Source organism: Ochotona curzoniae, unplaced genomic scaffold (assembly GCF_017591425.1).
Source record: "Ochotona curzoniae isolate NIBS_2020 unplaced genomic scaffold, NIBS_Ocur_1.0 contig_1014, whole genome shotgun sequence".
NCBI lineage: Eukaryota > Metazoa > Chordata > Mammalia > Lagomorpha > Ochotonidae > Ochotona > Ochotona curzoniae.
The window spans coordinates 47,673,724-47,690,636 of record NW_024464920.1 but is presented as its reverse complement, the minus strand read 5'-3'; the positions used below and the strand labels follow the sequence as shown (position 1 = coordinate 47,690,636).

The following is a 16,913-nucleotide window of genomic DNA, read 5'->3' as shown; positions in this document are numbered from 1 at the left end:
GCTGCCCCCTGCCCTCACTCGGGCTCCCGGCTGATGGACGGGCTAGCTTTACCTCCACTACCATCCAGGCCCTCGGCAAGCTTCTCCAGCTCGTCCATGGTAGATGAGCTCTGGTCTTCGTCAGAGTAGGAGCGATTGGCGTCGCCCTAGAGGCCAGCCCCATGTGGGTGACACGTCAGCTCAGCTCCTCCCTCCTCGTTCCCCCTCAGTGCAGGGTGGGGTGGGGTGCAGGTTTTCATTGGGTGTGCCCATGCCCATTTTACAGATGGAGAAACTGAGGCCCAGAAAAGGAGAGTGAGAAGCCCCCAGGACCCAGACCCCAACCCCTGTCAGCCTGGCAGCAGTGTCCCCACGGTCTCCGAGGCCAGAGGCCACAGGACCTCAACTCCCAGGTCCCTGGGGTCTGTGGGAGCTCAGAGACGGTGAGAGAGGCAGGGATCCTGGTGCAGCCTGCATTTGCACACTTCCTGGGATGGGAAGCTCACCACCTCACCACCCACCCACAGACACACTCCTCCCCCCCACCAGCCACCACAAAGGGCTGCTCTGCCGGGGCCACAGTCACCTCTGCCTGGAAGCCCTCCACCAGGATGGCCACCAGCAGGTTGAAGAGCACATAGTTGCCGAAGGTCATGAGGGCAACGAAGTAGAGGGAGGCCCAAGGGGAGGTGGAGGCCATGCCGTTGTAGAGGACGACATTCCAGTCCTCCTGGGTGAGGATCTATTTCGGAGGTGGTATGCAAGTCAGCCCAGACCACCCCCACCCTCCAGCCCCCCTGCAACCCCGGGGTCTCCCCTACCACGGCTGCCACTCACCTGGAAGACGGTGACGATGGCCCACAGCAGGGAGTCAAAGTTCTTGCGGTCGGGCACCGTGTCTCCCGTGTCTGTGCGCAGGCTGAACTTGCAGCCGAAAATGTGCATGCCAAGGATGCTGGGGGAGGCATGAGGGGAGAGGGGGCTTGGCCTATTTTGCAGGGGTGTGGACCGGACACCTGCTCTCCCCCTTCCCCCCGCCAGGCTGGGGTGGGAGGGGCTCACCTGAAGATGAAGATGAAGAGCATGAGCAGCATGCAGAAGGTGGCCACGTTGTCCATGGTCTTCATGAGCACCACAAGCTGCCGTCGCAGCGCCGGCATGAAACGCACCAGCTTCAGCACCCGCAGCAGCCGGAAGGTCCGCAGCACCGACAGCCCGCCATCCGCCTGCCCCACGATCTCCCAGATGCTGCATGGTGGTGGCGGGGGGCACACAGAGGGACAGAGAGCTGCTGTGTACTGGCTCGCTCACTCACACACCCCACATGCTGCCCCTGACATCCAGTAACCAGGGGCTTCCCACCCAGAGCCCACAGACGTCTAAGGCACCAGTGCGAGCAGCCAGGGAGGCGGCCCTCCCCCTGCTCAGACGTAGCACTTGTTCTCATTACGTGTGTGGACAACAAACCACAGGGAACTAATTAGCAGCATGACTGATGAGCAGGCTGGGCAGGCGGGACTGGGAACTCCTACTCCTGCCTGTTCTTCTGGGCAGAGGCGGAGGGCAGCCCACACCTGCTGCTCGATGCCACCATTCCTGCTAAGTCCTGGTGTTCTGTGTCTCCCTGTAACTGGCTTGCCTTTGCATACTGCTTGCAGTCTTGGCTTTAAGTGCTCCCCCAAACCCTCAGCCCCTCAGCCCCTCAGCCCCTCAGCCCCTAGGCCCCTCAGCCCCTCAGCCCCTCAGCCCCTAGGCCCCAGGGCAGGCACGGGGCTACCTGATGATCACGATGATGCTGTCAAAGATGTTGTAAGGGTTGCGCAGGTAGTCGAAGAGCCCGAAGGCAGCCAGCTTCAGGATCATCTCCAGGGCAAACATGCTGGTGAACACCACGTTGCAGATCTCCAGGATGTCCGTCAGCTCCTCGGGCTGCGAGGGCAGGGCGACCCGGTCATGCCAGAGTGCGGCCATGCAGCCCCTCTGGATGCTCGCCCAGGCCCTCGCTGGGGCTCAGCTCCCTGCCTTGTGTGACGGCCTTGAAGGACGGCCCAACTGCCACCCAGGGGTCCTAGGACAGTGGGGGACAGGCCAGGACTCCAGGAACACCCTTCCAAGGAACTAGAAACAGCACCCACTCTGCAGATAACCCAGGCAGCACCCCAAGGCCAGGGGAGCCAGAGGCTGTGTGTGCTGGGCTGGGCCCCTGCACCTGCCACATGCAGAGTGTCCACTGTGGCTCTCGGAGGTCCAGGGAGGCTGAGGGACCTGCCCAAAGCCACCAGCCAGGGGAGACCAGCCCCACTGGCAGCCCCCGGGACCTGCTCTGTCCCTGGATATGTTCACCTCGTGGTGTTCAATGCAGGTGGCACTTTTCTGGAGAACGTGCCACATCATCAACCATGACCAGGGGCGTGAGAGGTGGGCAGGCCAAGCCTGGGCAAGCCACTCCCACCCATGGACCTGCCTTGCCTGATCCATGGAACCAGGGCCGGAGCAAATGGTCTCAGGCCATGCCCCTGCAGCCATCTGAATTGGGCTGCCACAGCCTTGCAAAGGAAAGGGCCCCTTGCTAAGCCCCGCACCATGCAGCCCCGGCCGGATGGACGCCCAGCACAGTGCTGACCACTCCTGCAGCCTGCCTTTCACAGGACACTCAGGCCATTCCATAGAGAGCCTTCCCTGAACTCAACTGCTCACTCATGAGTTCCTTCCCGCGCGTGCTTCCCTGGGTACTGTGTGCCTCTCTCAACATGCGGGCTGTGCTGCCTGGGTGGGCAGCAATGTATGAGTCAGCACACGGCCCCTGCCCCCAACAAGTCCATTCCAGTGGACAAGGCCTGTAGACACAATTACCAAACCACACCAGGGAACGCTAACAGCAGGAGAGCCTAGGCTGGCCTGGGGACTATGTGGCCAGAGCCAGGCGCCTCCTGGAGGAAGCGACGTTTCCAAAGAGACCCAGGGAGGAAAGAGGGGTGTCCAGGCAGAGGGGACAGCCAGCACAGGGTTCCAGCCCAGCTGGGACTCGTGAGCATTCAACAGAGGCAAGAAGAAAGCTACGTGGCGCCAGTCTCTTTCCTGCGCCCAGAAAATCTAATCCAAGTGCTGGTCCCGCAGCCCAGATGAAAGAAGGCGGCCCCACACCCACCCGTAATTACATTTCACTCCCCCCAGCAGTTCCAGATGACACAGACACCCCAGGGAGGCCCGGGGGAGACGGGCGGGGGTGGGGGGCAGCTGGGGCTGATCCGTAGCCCTGATGCCGCTCCCATCCACCGGCTTCCAGCCCACCCCGGCCACGTCTGCGGAGATGAAAAACCCCAATGGTGACAGCTCATCAGGACCGGTGCCCGCCACTGGGCCACACACACTGAACACAGACACTCGCACGCGGACAGCTCCAGCCACTGCGCTCGCGAAAGGTCACCCCCGCCTCCCTCCGCCCCCGCAGCAGCTGTGTCCCTGTCAGCGCACACCTGTTCATCTTTCCTAATGGGCCGTCCATCACTCAGGCATAGGTAGACAGAACAGTGTGAGAGACCAGGGAGGGAGGGTGCGTGGAGGAGATGGGCGGGGCGGGGCAGTGGACGGACACAAGGAGCTGGAAATCGAGGCAAATGTGGGGAGACAGAGACAGCAGAAAATGGTATGAGAATGCTGCAACACAGCCACACACTCACGTGCATGCCCACACATGCCCACACACTCCCGTGCACACCCGTGCATGCCCACACATGCACTCATAGGCACCATTCACACACTGTGTGTACATATGCACATGCTCACATACACCCACACATGTGCACACCCGCGCATGCACACAGCCACACATGTGCACACACATGCGGAAACAGCAGAGGCTGCAGGAGGTGATGCTGACCCACTCAGTGAAACAGCCCGCAGCAAAGGCAGGAAACCCCAGGAGAAACAGGAAGCAGGCAAGCAAAAGGGGCAGGGGCTGGCACATCCCTGCAGGATGCCCCTGGCTGCCCAGCCACTTGTGAGGGTTCAATATCAGGGTGGGTCGAGGGTGCCTGCCCCTTGAGGCCCCTCAGTGGGCCCAAGTGCCACTCCAGGGACCACACTGCAGCTGGCCTTGGAGAGGCCTCACAGCCTCCAACCACTTAAAATTACCAGGGGTTAAACACAGGGAGCCTGAGGCCCAGAGGGGAGGCTTCCTGGGGGCGCCCCCTCCCAGATCTCCTCGGGCTCCACCCGCGGTGCCTGGGCTGCCTTATCTGATGGGATGCCAGTGCAGCAGACACAGCTTCCCACTGCCAAAGACAAACCGCCTCAAAGCCTTGGTCAAAAGCAGGCCTGGTATCCTTCTAGCCAGCCTTCATCTACTTCCTCCTCCAGGGCTGCAGGTGTGTGTGTGAGGGGGCGAGGCACCTGGGCTCCTGGCCCTGCCCTGGTCCCTCTGACTCTCCTTCAGGACCTATTGTCAGTGTCACCACACCCAAGAAGGCGTCTCTGATTGCAGACCGTTTTCTGGGTACCCCCACAGAAATGAAAACGGCAGCCTCCAACACACCCTGCCTTCCTCCTTCCGGAGTTATCCTCAACCTGGGTGGGCAGTGACTTGGTGGGGGCTGCTGAAAGGACATGAAGCTGCTGGAAACCTCTGCCAACGTGACAGCCTTGAATGCAGCCAACAGGTGCTGCGGCCACACCTCAGTTTGGGGTCAGACCAACCCCAGGGAGCCAGCCTGCACCCTGCTCTGCTGCCACACAGCCTGTGCTCTCCCGCCGTGAGCACCCTCAACCCTGGAAGAGACAGGGCTGCGGGGCACCCTGGCCCAACTTGAGGGCTGTAAACTTGGATGGGTGTACACTGGGGAAGAGGGCTCAGATGGCAACGTCCTCGCACCCACACCCCACCCCTAATTCCAGCACCCTAGTGACCTCAGCCTTCAGAGCCAGCACTGCCCGCTGTCCACCATATCACTCCAGTAGCCATGTGACCTTGCTCACCCTCACTTTTCCCAGCTGCCCGGTGCAGGTGACACTGCTGCTGCCCAGCCACCTGACCCACCTGCTGATCACATGGTGTCTGCCCATCCTGCCCCTCTACCCAGGCCCACCCTCTGAGTCCCCTCAGGCCCCTGCCTAGCTGAACCCTCTTTGACCTCTTCTAAGCTAACCCCTGCAGAACAGGGGCTGCACCGCCCCCCGCCACCCGCTTCACCTCCTGCCCTCCCTCCCTGCACCCTCCAGCAGCCCTGGGATACTTCTCTACAGTGCCACCGCAGCCAGCAAGGGCTGCTCAGAATAAACATGGGGGCGGCTCCAGCTCTGTCTGGGAGCGGAGGGAACGTAGCAAAAATACCAGCGGGCCCCCAGGCAGGCCCCGTGTGCAGCTCACCAACGGTGGCTGCCACTCCAAGCTGCTTTAAAAAGCGCACTTTAAAAATGCTTCCGCCCCCTCACTCTTCCTTGAACTAATTAATTTTTCGAGGCTCCAGACAGCCGACGGTAAACTCCGCTGGTGGATGGTGGAGGGCGGCTCGAACAAAGCCTCGGAGTCACCACCACGGAGCCACCACCATGGACACGCACACCTGCTGGGCACCAGGCTCGCCAGCCCAGGCGCTCAGGACCAGGACCAGGAGTCTTCCTGCCCATTTGCGGGGGACACCTGCTGAGGCAGGACCAGCAGTAGCAGCAGGTGTGTAGGGGAGAACCCCAGGGAGGCTGGGGCTACCACGTCAACTTGGGGTCTGCTTAGCAGGTGCTCAGCCAGGGTCACCCAGCCTAGCGGGCAAAGGGGGAGCTCGAGAGCACCAGCTGGCTGGGCGAGAGCCTACCCCAACTAACATCACCGATGCCTGCTGTGCCATGGGGGAGGTTCCACCAAGCCTGGGGGTCAGAAGGGCTGCTGTGTAAGACATGGCAGGGTAGAGGAGTGGGTAGGGGATAGCGACCTGATCTAAGTCCCCCACGCACCTGCCCCGCCTGCCCACCGGCTCCCACCTGCCCCGTTCATTCTGGGCACTGGCCTGCTCGTGGTGCTCGATGCCCATGCTCACGGTGTTGACCAGGATGGCCATCATGATGCCACGGTTGAAGTATTTGCTGTCCACGATGCCCCGCAGCTTGGCCCGTGTCTCCCGCCACACGTCCCCGCACAGCCAGGTTGCCCCGTCCGCCTGTTCCTCCTCCTCTTCCTCCTTGCTCAGGCCTGACGAGGCCCCATCGTCGCTGCTGCGGGCCCCGTCCCCGTCGACCTCATCACCATCATTCTCGCCACCGCTGCTGGAGCCAGAGCCCTCCTGGCCCGAGTCGGGGCTGCCCAGGCCCGAGGGCCGCTGGCCTGCCTCGCGCTGGCAGTGTGGGCAGCTGGCAGGATCGGAGCCCAGCAAGGCAGAGATGGGCTGTACCAGCGTGTGAGGCGTGGGGTCCAGGGGGCTGTGGCGTGGGCACAGCTCTGCAAAGTAAGCAGAGTGAGGGTGAGTGCCAATGCCAGACCCACCCTGCCACCGGCACACAGCCCATATCTCCAGCCAGGACGGCCTGCATGCCCAGTGTGTGCACACAGCCCTCTGCACACAGACCCTGCCCACAGCTCTTAGCCAGGCGTCCAGCAGCCCCTCACAGAACCCACCATGGATCCTGGGGCTGGTAGGCAGTGTGCAGAGTGAATGCCCCTCTGGGGAAATCAAGATGGCCACCTGATCCTACTCTCCTGCCTGTGTGAGGGGCTTGTCGGGCAGGGCAGGGAGGAGGCCTAGGGACCTGGGCCAGGGGCGGGGAGTCCAGGATTGGCTGGAGGGCGGGGCAGGGGTAAAGACCTTCTTGTCCTGGGTGGCACAGACACAGGGGTCTTTAACGACACCTGGGCAGGTCTTACACTTGGGCTCTGTGGTCCCCGAGGGGTACACCAGGACTCCTCCCAGCTATGTTCCCCTGAGTTTCCCTAGAACTAACCCACTTTACTTGTGCCAGCAAACACTTTCTTATCTGGAAAGAGAAACCCTTCATGCCCTCTTCCACCCCCTGAGAAAGCCCACGGACTCGTGCAGTGGGGGAAGGGCACCCCACCTCAGCCCCCATGGGAGAGGTCCAAGCCCCTTTCAGCCCAGCCTCACTGTGCCTGCCCCCAACAGGACATGGGGATGGCAGGGGACCTGGAGGCCAGGGGTACAGCCCCACCACCTCCCTCTAAGAGACCCCAGGAAGCCCCTTGATGTGGACACCCCTCCCCAGCTCCCTACAGACCACATGCCCTGGACAGAGGGTGGCTCACAGCCAGGGAAGCTGGGAGAGGCGGGTTTTCCAGGGCTGGGCCTGGTGGGAAGGACTCCCAAGGATCTAGCGGGCTGCCCTGAGTGCCAAGGCCAGCTCGGGAGTGGGAGACGGCTCGGGCGGCCCAGCGCCTGCCAGTCGCTTCCCTTTATCACCTGGGCGGAAGAGGCCAGGCCTGAGGGCAGGGCCCCTCCTCCCATGGGAGCCGTGCATTAAGAGCAGGAGGCAGGTGCTGTAGGCCAGGACAGCCCAGGGCGCTGAGTCCTGTCTCCCACACGCCGTGCCGCCTTCGGTGACTCCCTCCCCTCCTGGGACGCTTTAGTGTTCCCATCCAGAAAATGGGAACAAAACCTCACACGCTGCTTCCTGCAGCAGAGGAGCTGACGAATGCTCAGGAGAGCCTAACAACCAAGCCCGCAGAAACAGCCAGGCTGGAGGTGGGCTGCGAAGGCAGCAGGTGCGTCCAGCATGCCACGCCCTCGCAGGGGCAGGCCAGGGGCCACCACGCACCAGGAACCCAACCTTGTGCCTCAGTGGTACTGTGGACGACAGCAGCAAACCCGGGCAGGGCGTGATGTCTCAGGAGACTATGGGCAGGTGGCCCCTTCCTTCCAAGTGTGGTTCCTACAGGGGTGCGAAGGAGTCCCTCGAGGGCCAGGGCTGAATTTCTTTAACCTCAGGGCACGTCTGGGCACACGACAGGGAAAAGCAAAGGCCAGAAACGACTGGGGACTAGAGCCCCCTGGGCGGGGGGATCGTAAAGAAAGACCAAGAGTGTCACAGCACACCCGCGAGCTCCCATGCAGCGTGGCCACTTACTGCAGTGCCGGGGCTCCTTGGCTGGGGGCTCGGGCTTGGCAGGGGTCGGTCCTCCCGTGCCTGGGGCCTGCCGCCGGCTCTGCAGGGCCTGGTAGAGGCCCAGGGCCCGGCGCTTGGCCTTGCGCAAGATGTGACAGACGTACTGGAAGATCTCCTCGTAGCAGTCGCCCGGCTCGGCGTAGCTGGCTACGGTGCTGGACGACAGGTAGCGTTGCCGCTGCTCCAGCATCAGCCGGTGCTCCCGCTGCTTGGTCTCCGAGAACTGGGTCGCTATGACAACGAGGCACAGGTTGATCATGAAGAAGGAGCCCACCTGTAACCAATGGGAGGAGAGGACAGGGACGGGGACACAGAGGTGGGAGACGGAGCCACGGGGGGGATAGAGGCACACAGAGGAGGGAACGAAGAGACAGAGCCAAGGACACACCGGAGGACAAACCAGGGGACAGACAACAAGGCCCAGCCGGGGGACAGGGAGGCAAGGACAGAGATACGAGAGAGAGGGGCCAGGCTCAGAGAGGACAGAAACAGGGCACAGGAGACACAAAAGGGGTGCAGGGGAGTGGGCGAGGCCCAGAGACACAGAGAGGCACAGACACGGATGGGGACAGAGAAGATCGCTGAGGCCTCGCCCGAGAAAGGCAATGGCCCAGGCAGCTCTAAACCTTGCTCCACTCACAGACCTGGAGGCTTTAGCACCGAGGCCAGCAACCGAGCCCCAGCCCATGGAGGGCACCCCCTATGGCCAGGGGGACCCTAATCAGCCTCCTGGTTCCAGCCGACAAGAGAAGCTTCCCTTCCAAGCTGCCAGCCAGCAGGTTCTTGCACTCACAGCCTTACCCCCGCCACCCCACCCAGTCTCTTCATCTTTCCCTCCTCTCCCACTCAGCATGGTCGGGGATCCTGGCAGGTAGGACCCCTGTGAGGGACTTCCTGTCCCAGAGGACTCTGGGAAAATCCCTGCCTCTCTGTTGAGAAGATGCCGCCTGCTCTTCCTGGTCTGGGTCGCCCTCAGGGCAGCTCGGCCCAGGTCGAGGTGTGGCCGACAGAGGAGCAGAGGGCTAGGCCGCCGCTGTCCTCTGGGCACTCGCCCATTCAGCTCATGACCGGCCCTGCCTTCCTTGCTGCTGCCTGGGCGACCCAAGCAGGCCCTGCCCGCTCTGCACCTCTACCTCCCCATCTGTAAGATGGACGCTTGGGCAAAACAAGCTCACGATTTGCCTCGTCAGAAGCAGCACCTGGACTAGGTTTGCAGAAGAGTGTATGTCCCAGGCCGTGTGGCCAAGGCCAGGTCCTGCCCTCTTCTGGGGTTCAGGGTGCAGCCGGAGTTGGGAGGGTGAGTCAGGCCCTGCTCCTTGGGGGCCTCCCAGCTCCTGGAGCAGTGCCCTGGGCTTCCCACGAGTACCATGTGTCCTGGAACAGAGCACCAGGGAGCCAGCAATGGCTGCAGGTGCACTGTGCTGCTCCTCCCGGAAAGGCACCCCACGACTCAGAGCCTGTCCTTGGAGCTGTCCTGTCCCCGTTTCCCCACACGCTGGGGGGAGCTGAGGACGTGCCCGGGGCCATGCTGGGAGTCAGCGGCTCCAGAGTCGGCAGGAGCAGCTGACGGAGCCCCTAGGGAAGTAAGGGTTCTTCTAGTGTCCCAAGTGGCATATGCACCCCACTGCAGGACTCACACTGGGTTCAAATGCCCCTACAGGGCTCTCCTCTGCTGAACCCCCAGGACCCTCCAGGCTCAGTGCTGGTACCCCCTCCTCCATGCTGGACCAGGGCTGAGCTCAGCCATCTGTTGCCAACCACCTTTCCCACAAGCCCAGGGGGCAACTCAGGGATACTAGTGGGGTGGCCACTCGCTACTCCCTTCCCAGTACTCAGCTCTGGGTCTGGCACGGGGCAGACATTTCCAATGTCCCAATGAGCACCAGAAGGACAGATGGCAAGGCCAGACACAGCCGGGATCCCTCCTTCCACCTGGGTGTCTCCTTGCAGGCCCAGGAAGGCACAAGAACCAAGCCAACAGCAGGTGTGTCTCAGGTACCTGCTGGCTCATCCTGAGCCCTGAGTCAAGGTCTCTCCCCCAGCCAGGAGGCCAGAGAGTTGAGCTTTGCAGCAGCAGACAGCATGATTGGCCAAGCTGCCAGGAAGGAACTACCTTCCGGGGAGATGAGCTGTGGCTAATGCTGCAGTGAGACACAACAAAGTGCGGGAGCTGGATCTAGAAGGACTAGGCAGGGGGTGGCGAGGCCAGTGTGGCTGATAAAAGCCCCTGCCTCCATTCTAGCTGCTTACAAGGTGGGGAGTCCCTCCAGGTCACCACCAGGGCTTACGTCCTGTCTCCTAACCCAGCTCCGGAAGCAGCCTTGGGCCCCTGTGTCAGAGCCTCATGCTGTCCCAGAACACTGCTGAATGGACGGAGGGATGGGCAAGTGGCTTAACAAGCTGCCATCTTGGAACTGCACCCTCCAGCTGAGGTGGTGCAAGGAATGGGCTCCGGGGGTGTGAGGCAAGCCAAGCAACCTTGATCAGCCAGAGGTGAGAAGTGAAGGCAGTGGGACATGACGCAGGCTTCTGGCCCCTGACCAGCTGCCTCTCCCATCATTGCTTGGCTGAGCTTCAAAGCAGCCCCTCCCGCTGGCTCCCACCTGGCGCTGATGGCACTGACAGACTCCCTGGGGACACTCAGAGGGCCCCCAGGGGACTCAGAGGGCTCCCTGGGGACACTCAAGGGCCTCCCCTGCCTGGGACCGCTGGCCCCGGAGCCCCGGCTGCCCAACACTTACTATGATGAGCAGGATGAAGTAGATGAAGTTGTAGAAGGAGTGTGCGTCCATCACATAGTACATGATCTCCACCCAGCCTTCCAGCGTGATCACCTGAAGCCACACAGGGGCCATGAGGGAGGCAGGTGGCCTGGCTCAGTCCAGCCAGTGCTCGAGAGCTGCCCTTGGGGCACCAAGGACCGCCCCCGCCCAGCATGGCCTCACCTGGAAGATGACGATCCAGGCGTAACCAATGTTGTCAAAGTTGATGGCACCCTTGTGGGGGTTGGCACTTCCAGTGCGACACACGTTGTAGTAGCGGTTCCAGTTAACGCAGAGGCCACTGGCATTGAGGTCCTGGTGCCCAGCCCCGAACTCATAGACGTCGTCCTTGGACAAGCAGCACTCACGGCCCTGCTCCTTGAGCGGGGGGATCTCGTGGCAGCCCATGATGCCGTTGTCGCCCGACAGGGAGCAGATGAAGGGCATCTCATCGTCCTCCTCTGGCTGGTAGTACGGGGGCAGGGCCACGTCTCCCTGGCTGTCCGCCGTGAGGGCAGGTGACAGAGCGGGAGGGATGGGGTCACTGCCACAAAGCTCAGAAAGGAGAGGCCCTGTAGGACCTGTCACAGCCTCCACGCCTCTGTGCAAAAAACCCTGATGGCCACTCGGTCACCTCGATACCTGCCCCCGGCTTCCTTAAGCCACTTTTGGGACAGAGGGAGGTGGGACAATGTGACCTCCCTGGGCCCTACACACTGGTCAGCAAGAAGAAGCTGCTGGCCAGCAAATGAGCCTGGCATCTGCCCTGGGGACACGGCAGGTAAAGCTGCCTCCTGCAGTGCTGGCATCCCACATGGGCACTGGTTCAAGTCCCGGCTGTTCTATTTCCAATCCAGCTCCCTGCTAACGCACTTAGGAAAGTATCAGAGGATGGCCCAAGTGTTTGGGCCTCTGCACCCATGTGGGAGACCCGGATGGAATCCCAGGCTCCTGGCATCAACCTGGCTCAGCCCTGGCAGTTAGGACTATCCGGGGAGTGAACTGGCAGATGGAAGATCTCTCTCCTCTTGCCACCACCTGCAAGTGCTGCAGTGGAGAGAGCCAGCAGACAGGGAAGGGTCTGCCACATCCTGGGCTGGTAACATGCCCCATGTGAACCTGGGCTTCTTCCCCTGCAGGACAAGGTTTACAGGCCCCTCCCCGCCTGGCCAGAGGGCATTAGATGCCTTAGCCCCAATCAGATCCCAGGCAGTGTCTGCCCAGGGCTCCCTCCAGAAGGCTCTCGGAGCTAGCTAGTGGAGCAGCAAAAGAAATAAGTCAAGTGTTCCCAGGAAGATTAATGAGAACCGGCCACTCCACAAGTGCAATTATTAGTGCACTGAGGCACTGTCACAGCAGAGAGAGGCATGTGGGACAGTCAGAGCACAGGGACAAAGCCTCGGCTCTGAGGTCACTGAACACCCATCACGCTGTGCAGGGAAGGATGGGGCAACAGGTGCTTGCCTCTGGCAGATCACTCAATGCCATCTCAGAGGGCCAGTCTGGACAGTTACAACATACACATCTGAGGTAGGGCTGACCTGGCAGGCAAGACCCACATGAAAAAGCCTGCTCCCTATACCAGCTTCCACCAAGGAGGGAACAACAGTGATGCCTTCAGTGGGTGTGCTTCTCACACAGACTGAGTTTCCAGCTCCTGGATGGGCCAGGCCACTGCACACAGCCTAGCCACACCTGCCCACCTGCCTCCAGCAACGACGCCAGTTCTGAGCTAACTACACATCCAGATAAAATTAAGAAATGAACCTTGACCCAAGTGCACCGAATTATTCCGGATGCAACAGAGACCTACATGAGACCTTATAAATACACACCACACTGGGGAACCTGTCACGATCTTGGGTTGGGTAGAGGCTTCCTTCGCTGGACACAAACAGTAATGCTGTGACATCATCCATAAAATGGACTTCATTACAGCTAAGAGCTGCTATTCACACCAAAGAAACTCCACTGCTTCCCTTCTCTCTTTGAAAAACAGAGGAGAGAGGCAGATGTTCATCCACGGGTTCACTCCCCAAGTGCCAGAGCAGGGACAAGTCCAAACCAGGGACCCGGAACTCCATCCGAGTCTCCCGGCTGGGTGGCAAGGACCCACATCCTGGAGCTGTTGTCTTCCACCCTGCGTGGTGCTAGCAGGAAGCCGGATCTGAGGCGGGGCTGATATCCGGCTCCAGGACGCGGGCACTCTGCCCAGTACTGACACTACTCAGAGGAGCAAAGTCGTGGGGCAGGGTAGGGACAGCTTCAGGATCTGAGTCCAGATAACAAGGCCCCCCCACACACACACCCCATAGGAAACAGCCACATAGGATGGAGCACCCAGGGTGTGTGTCCTGAACCCTGACATTGAGAACTCAGGCCTGGAAGCCAGGAAAATGGGAGCCACCCCCTATTCCTCCCTCAGGCCCCATCTCTTCTGGGGGTGGGGAAGGGGTTGCCACAGCACAGGGGTTCCTAACCCAGCCAGGGTTCCCCAGCCTGGTGTCTGCCCCCACCCCTGCCAGGAGCCCCGAGGGCCTGCGCACTCACATGGTGAAGTTCTCCTCCAGGAAGCAGCGGTTCCGCAGCAGCCCCGCCCACAGCTGCACGCCTATGATGCCGAAGATGAAGAAGACGAAGAAGCACAGCAGCAGGACGTTGCCCAGCATGGGCAGCGTGTCCAGGAGCAGGTTCACCAGGATGCGCATGCCTGCGGGGACGGGGGGAGGTCCCAGGGAGGAGAGGAGGGGAGGACGCTGGCACAGGCTCCAGGCTGCCTTCTGCCTGCCTGCCTGGGGTTGCCCCAGGACCCTCTCCCTCAGGTCTGCCTGGACCTTCCCCTTTACTTCCCGTGGATACACACCCTGGAAAGTCCTGGCTCCAGCATTTGGGGAAGGGAACCAGAGCATGGAAGATCTCTGGATGTCCCCATTTGCCTTTCTAATACAATAAAATATTTAAACCAGACGCCAAGAGCGGTCCCTTTGCCACCACAGGCATGCTGTCCCTGGCTCATGTCTCACCCGGCACTCACACAGGGTGCCCCAGGAGGTGCCCGACAAGGCGGTCCTGAACGCCCTAATCACCAGGGCAGTTCCAAGTTGCCCACGACTGTGCCAGGACACAGCAGTACCAGGCAGCCCCGCCCCCACTGCCTGAGGGAGCCAGGCAGAGCCCCTGGGCCACCCTCAGAGAGAAGAGGCCCACAGCTGGGAGGCAGTGGGGGCTGGAGGTGGATCCTGGGGTCCCAGGCAAGGTGATGGGAGGACGGACTATGGGCCGGTGGGCAGGGAGGGACCCGCAGTCTTGAGCTTTCTCCAAAGCTTTCCTCAAAAGGACCCACGATGACAGTAGTCACCCACCAGGGCCCCGGCTCAAGGGAGACTGCACCAAGGTTCAGAAAACCCCACACACAGAGGACACCGGGGCTGGCCGGTTGGCGGGTTCACGGCCGGGTCACGGACCCCAACTTTGAGACCAGACTGCCTCTCCCAAGGCTGGTAGTGGTTACCCCCTGGAGTAGCCTTGGCTACTCTCTCCAACTCTCCCTCCTTCCCTGGCACCCCAAGCTGAGAACCCATGTGACAGCGAGACCCCGTCTATGGGCACCTCTGCATCTTGCGTCCTTGGACAAAGTCTCACGGAGCTCACATGACCCAGGCTCATCCAGCATACGCCCTCCCCCCCGTTCCAGTGATTGGTCCTGAATGGGCATGTGACACCCACCAGGACCTATGAGAATCAGCCCTGGCTGAAAGAGGCACTCCATCAGCACAAAAGGCGTGGTTGGGGCAGGAGGCTGGAGACGCAGCGGCCATCTTGTCCTGGGAGGACACCAGCTGCCTCAAAGGAGGACCTCTGCATGGACAGTGAAGGCCAGGGCCATAGAGAGGGCACGTGCCAGCCATGACTCTATCCTCTACCATAGAAATGGAGGCGCATCACCAGCAGGCTCCTGGCAGCCCACAAACCTCGTAGCGGGGAGGTGGCCTAGCAGGCATCCCACTCACAGCCAGGCTTCCGTTCACCCACACGGACACCTGCTGTTTGCTCGCCATGTCTGAGTCACCTCAGGGTCCCCAGAACCCAGCACACCTGACACTGGGGGGCTGATGGCAAGGGACACTGGTCCCAGCCAGAGGCGTGTTCATCCCAGCGGTGACACTGAGTGGGTTATTAATGAGGATTGCTATATATCTGGTATTTGCACCATGGACTCTGTGCAGTGACTGCCAATCAATAATTAATGTCCACCCCGTCCTCCTCCTCCCCTGAGAAACTAGGTCGCCTCCTAGGAAAGGCAATGGACTCCCTGAAACACTGCCCCCCTCCACCACCAACATACAACCAAGGTGGGAGCTGGGGGTCCCACCTCCCCTCACCTGACAGGGAGGAGCCCTTGGCTAGTGCACCCAACCGAACCTGGTCAGCTGCAGGCCTCTCTGAGGTCTTGTCATGCATTCATTCATCAAACAGATGCCCATCACAGGCCAGGCAGGGGGCCCAGCATGGGCACAGGCCAGGAAGGGCAGCCATGCAGGGAGCCTGTCCCATTGTGCCTGGGGCAGGCCTATGGTATAGCAGGTTGTCCACGTGTCTGGGCCCCTTCACACATGTGGGAGACCCAGAAGGGGTTCCCAGTTTCCGACCATCCCAGCTCTGATTGCTGCAGCCAAAGGCAGTAGATGGAAGACTTCTGTGTAACTCTGCCTTTCATATATATATATATATAATATATAATATATTTTATCACTCCCCACAACACTGTCCTCCCAACAGCCTGGACACTTGTGGGCAGCCCCATCCCCACCCCTGCAGTCTCCATCTGCCCTGCTGGGCGCAGTTCCCCTCACCGCTCTCCCTGCAGCCGAGGAAGCCCAAGGCCAAAGTCGGGGCTTAAGGAGCTAATTAGGGCTGCAGGATGAGCTCATGGCCTCGACAGGAAGCCAGGGAAGAGCCAGCTAATCCTTCTTCAATGCCTACATTCCAGCAGACCGCCTGGTCCCCAGGGGCATGTAACACTATGCTGGCCCCCTGAGTCTGGGCATGCGTATGGGATGCCCAAGGTGGTGGCAGGGAGAAGAGATGGACAGGAGTGACAAAAATGGGCAGAGATAGGAGTGACCGGGGGTGGCTAAGCAAGCAGGCAGAGAATCGCCGAGGCCGGGTAGGCGGAGGGTCGGGGGTACGGAGAATACGCAGGAGCACAAGGACCTTAGGTCACCATTTCCCCCATACATTGTCCAGCCAAGTCCTCCTCCTGCAGGCTGTCTTCCCTCAATCTCACCCCACCCCTCTTCTAAGGACAGGCTGCCCTGCTGCTCTCTCAGTGCAGTTTTTGGGGTCTCCAGGTGGGCACTAGTAGGCAGCAGACCCCACTCCCCCAGTCAAGAACAGGGAAAGAACCCCGGGGTCCCCAGCACAACCAGGATAACCCCCATCGTGGTGCGACCATGAGGCATAGATCTTGGACCGACGTCTGACTCTCTGCCTGTACCCTCACCTCTGACCAGAACCATGGGGTAGCCATGGGACTGGTGGTGGAGGGGGGCCTGATTCCACCGTGTGCAGTCACCAGTCCTCGCAGTCTGGGCTCAGAGGCCAGGGGCCAGGCATGGGAGTACCATGTGTGAGGCATCAGTCATTTGGGATCCAGGAGCTGGAGGGGGGATAGGTTGCCAGGGCCAGTGGTTGGGGCTCACAGCTGGAGCTGCCCAGCAGGTGCTCGTCTGCTCCAAGTGAACCAGGTTGCAGCCAGGCAGGAGCACCTCTAGGAGCACCTAGGAGGGGGCTGCCCCGCAGCCAGCCTCTCCCAGTGAGGTTCGGGGTGTCCACTGCAGACAGGAGCTGTCAGCTCAAATTAGCACAGCCACACTACAGGCCACTCAAGTAGAAATGGCCGAGCACGTGCCAGCTTCTGCCAGGGGCACAGCTGGCGGCCAGGAGGGGAAGCAAGGGCGAGGCGGGTGGCTGCGGCCTGGCCCCCGGAGCTCCCTGTGTGTGCTCTGGGCTGGCCAGGTCAGTGGAGGGCACTGGGTGGCTGGGAGAGGCCGTCTGCTGCTCCTGCCA

At 61.2% G+C, this 16,913-nt stretch overlaps 1 protein-coding gene across 1 annotated transcript in view; it reads right to left on the bottom strand.

The window, feature by feature from the left end:
• Positions 1 to 16,913, bottom strand: part of CACNA1I (calcium voltage-gated channel subunit alpha1 I) — a 62,675-nt gene that overhangs the window by 16,555 nt on the left and 29,207 nt on the right. Inside the window, exons 5-14 of the mRNA XM_040986137.1 lie at positions 13,395 to 13,554; positions 11,028 to 11,343; positions 10,824 to 10,916; positions 8,044 to 8,356; positions 5,979 to 6,406; positions 1,757 to 1,908; positions 1,042 to 1,227; positions 817 to 934; positions 566 to 721; positions 53 to 146 (exon numbers count right to left, since the gene is read on the bottom strand). Coding sequence (XP_040842071.1) covers positions 53 to 146; positions 566 to 721; positions 817 to 934; positions 1,042 to 1,227; positions 1,757 to 1,908; positions 5,979 to 6,406; positions 8,044 to 8,356; positions 10,824 to 10,916; positions 11,028 to 11,343; positions 13,395 to 13,554 — 2,016 coding nt within the window. The remainder of the gene's footprint in view (positions 1 to 52; positions 147 to 565; positions 722 to 816; positions 935 to 1,041; positions 1,228 to 1,756; positions 1,909 to 5,978; positions 6,407 to 8,043; positions 8,357 to 10,823; positions 10,917 to 11,027; positions 11,344 to 13,394; positions 13,555 to 16,913) is intronic.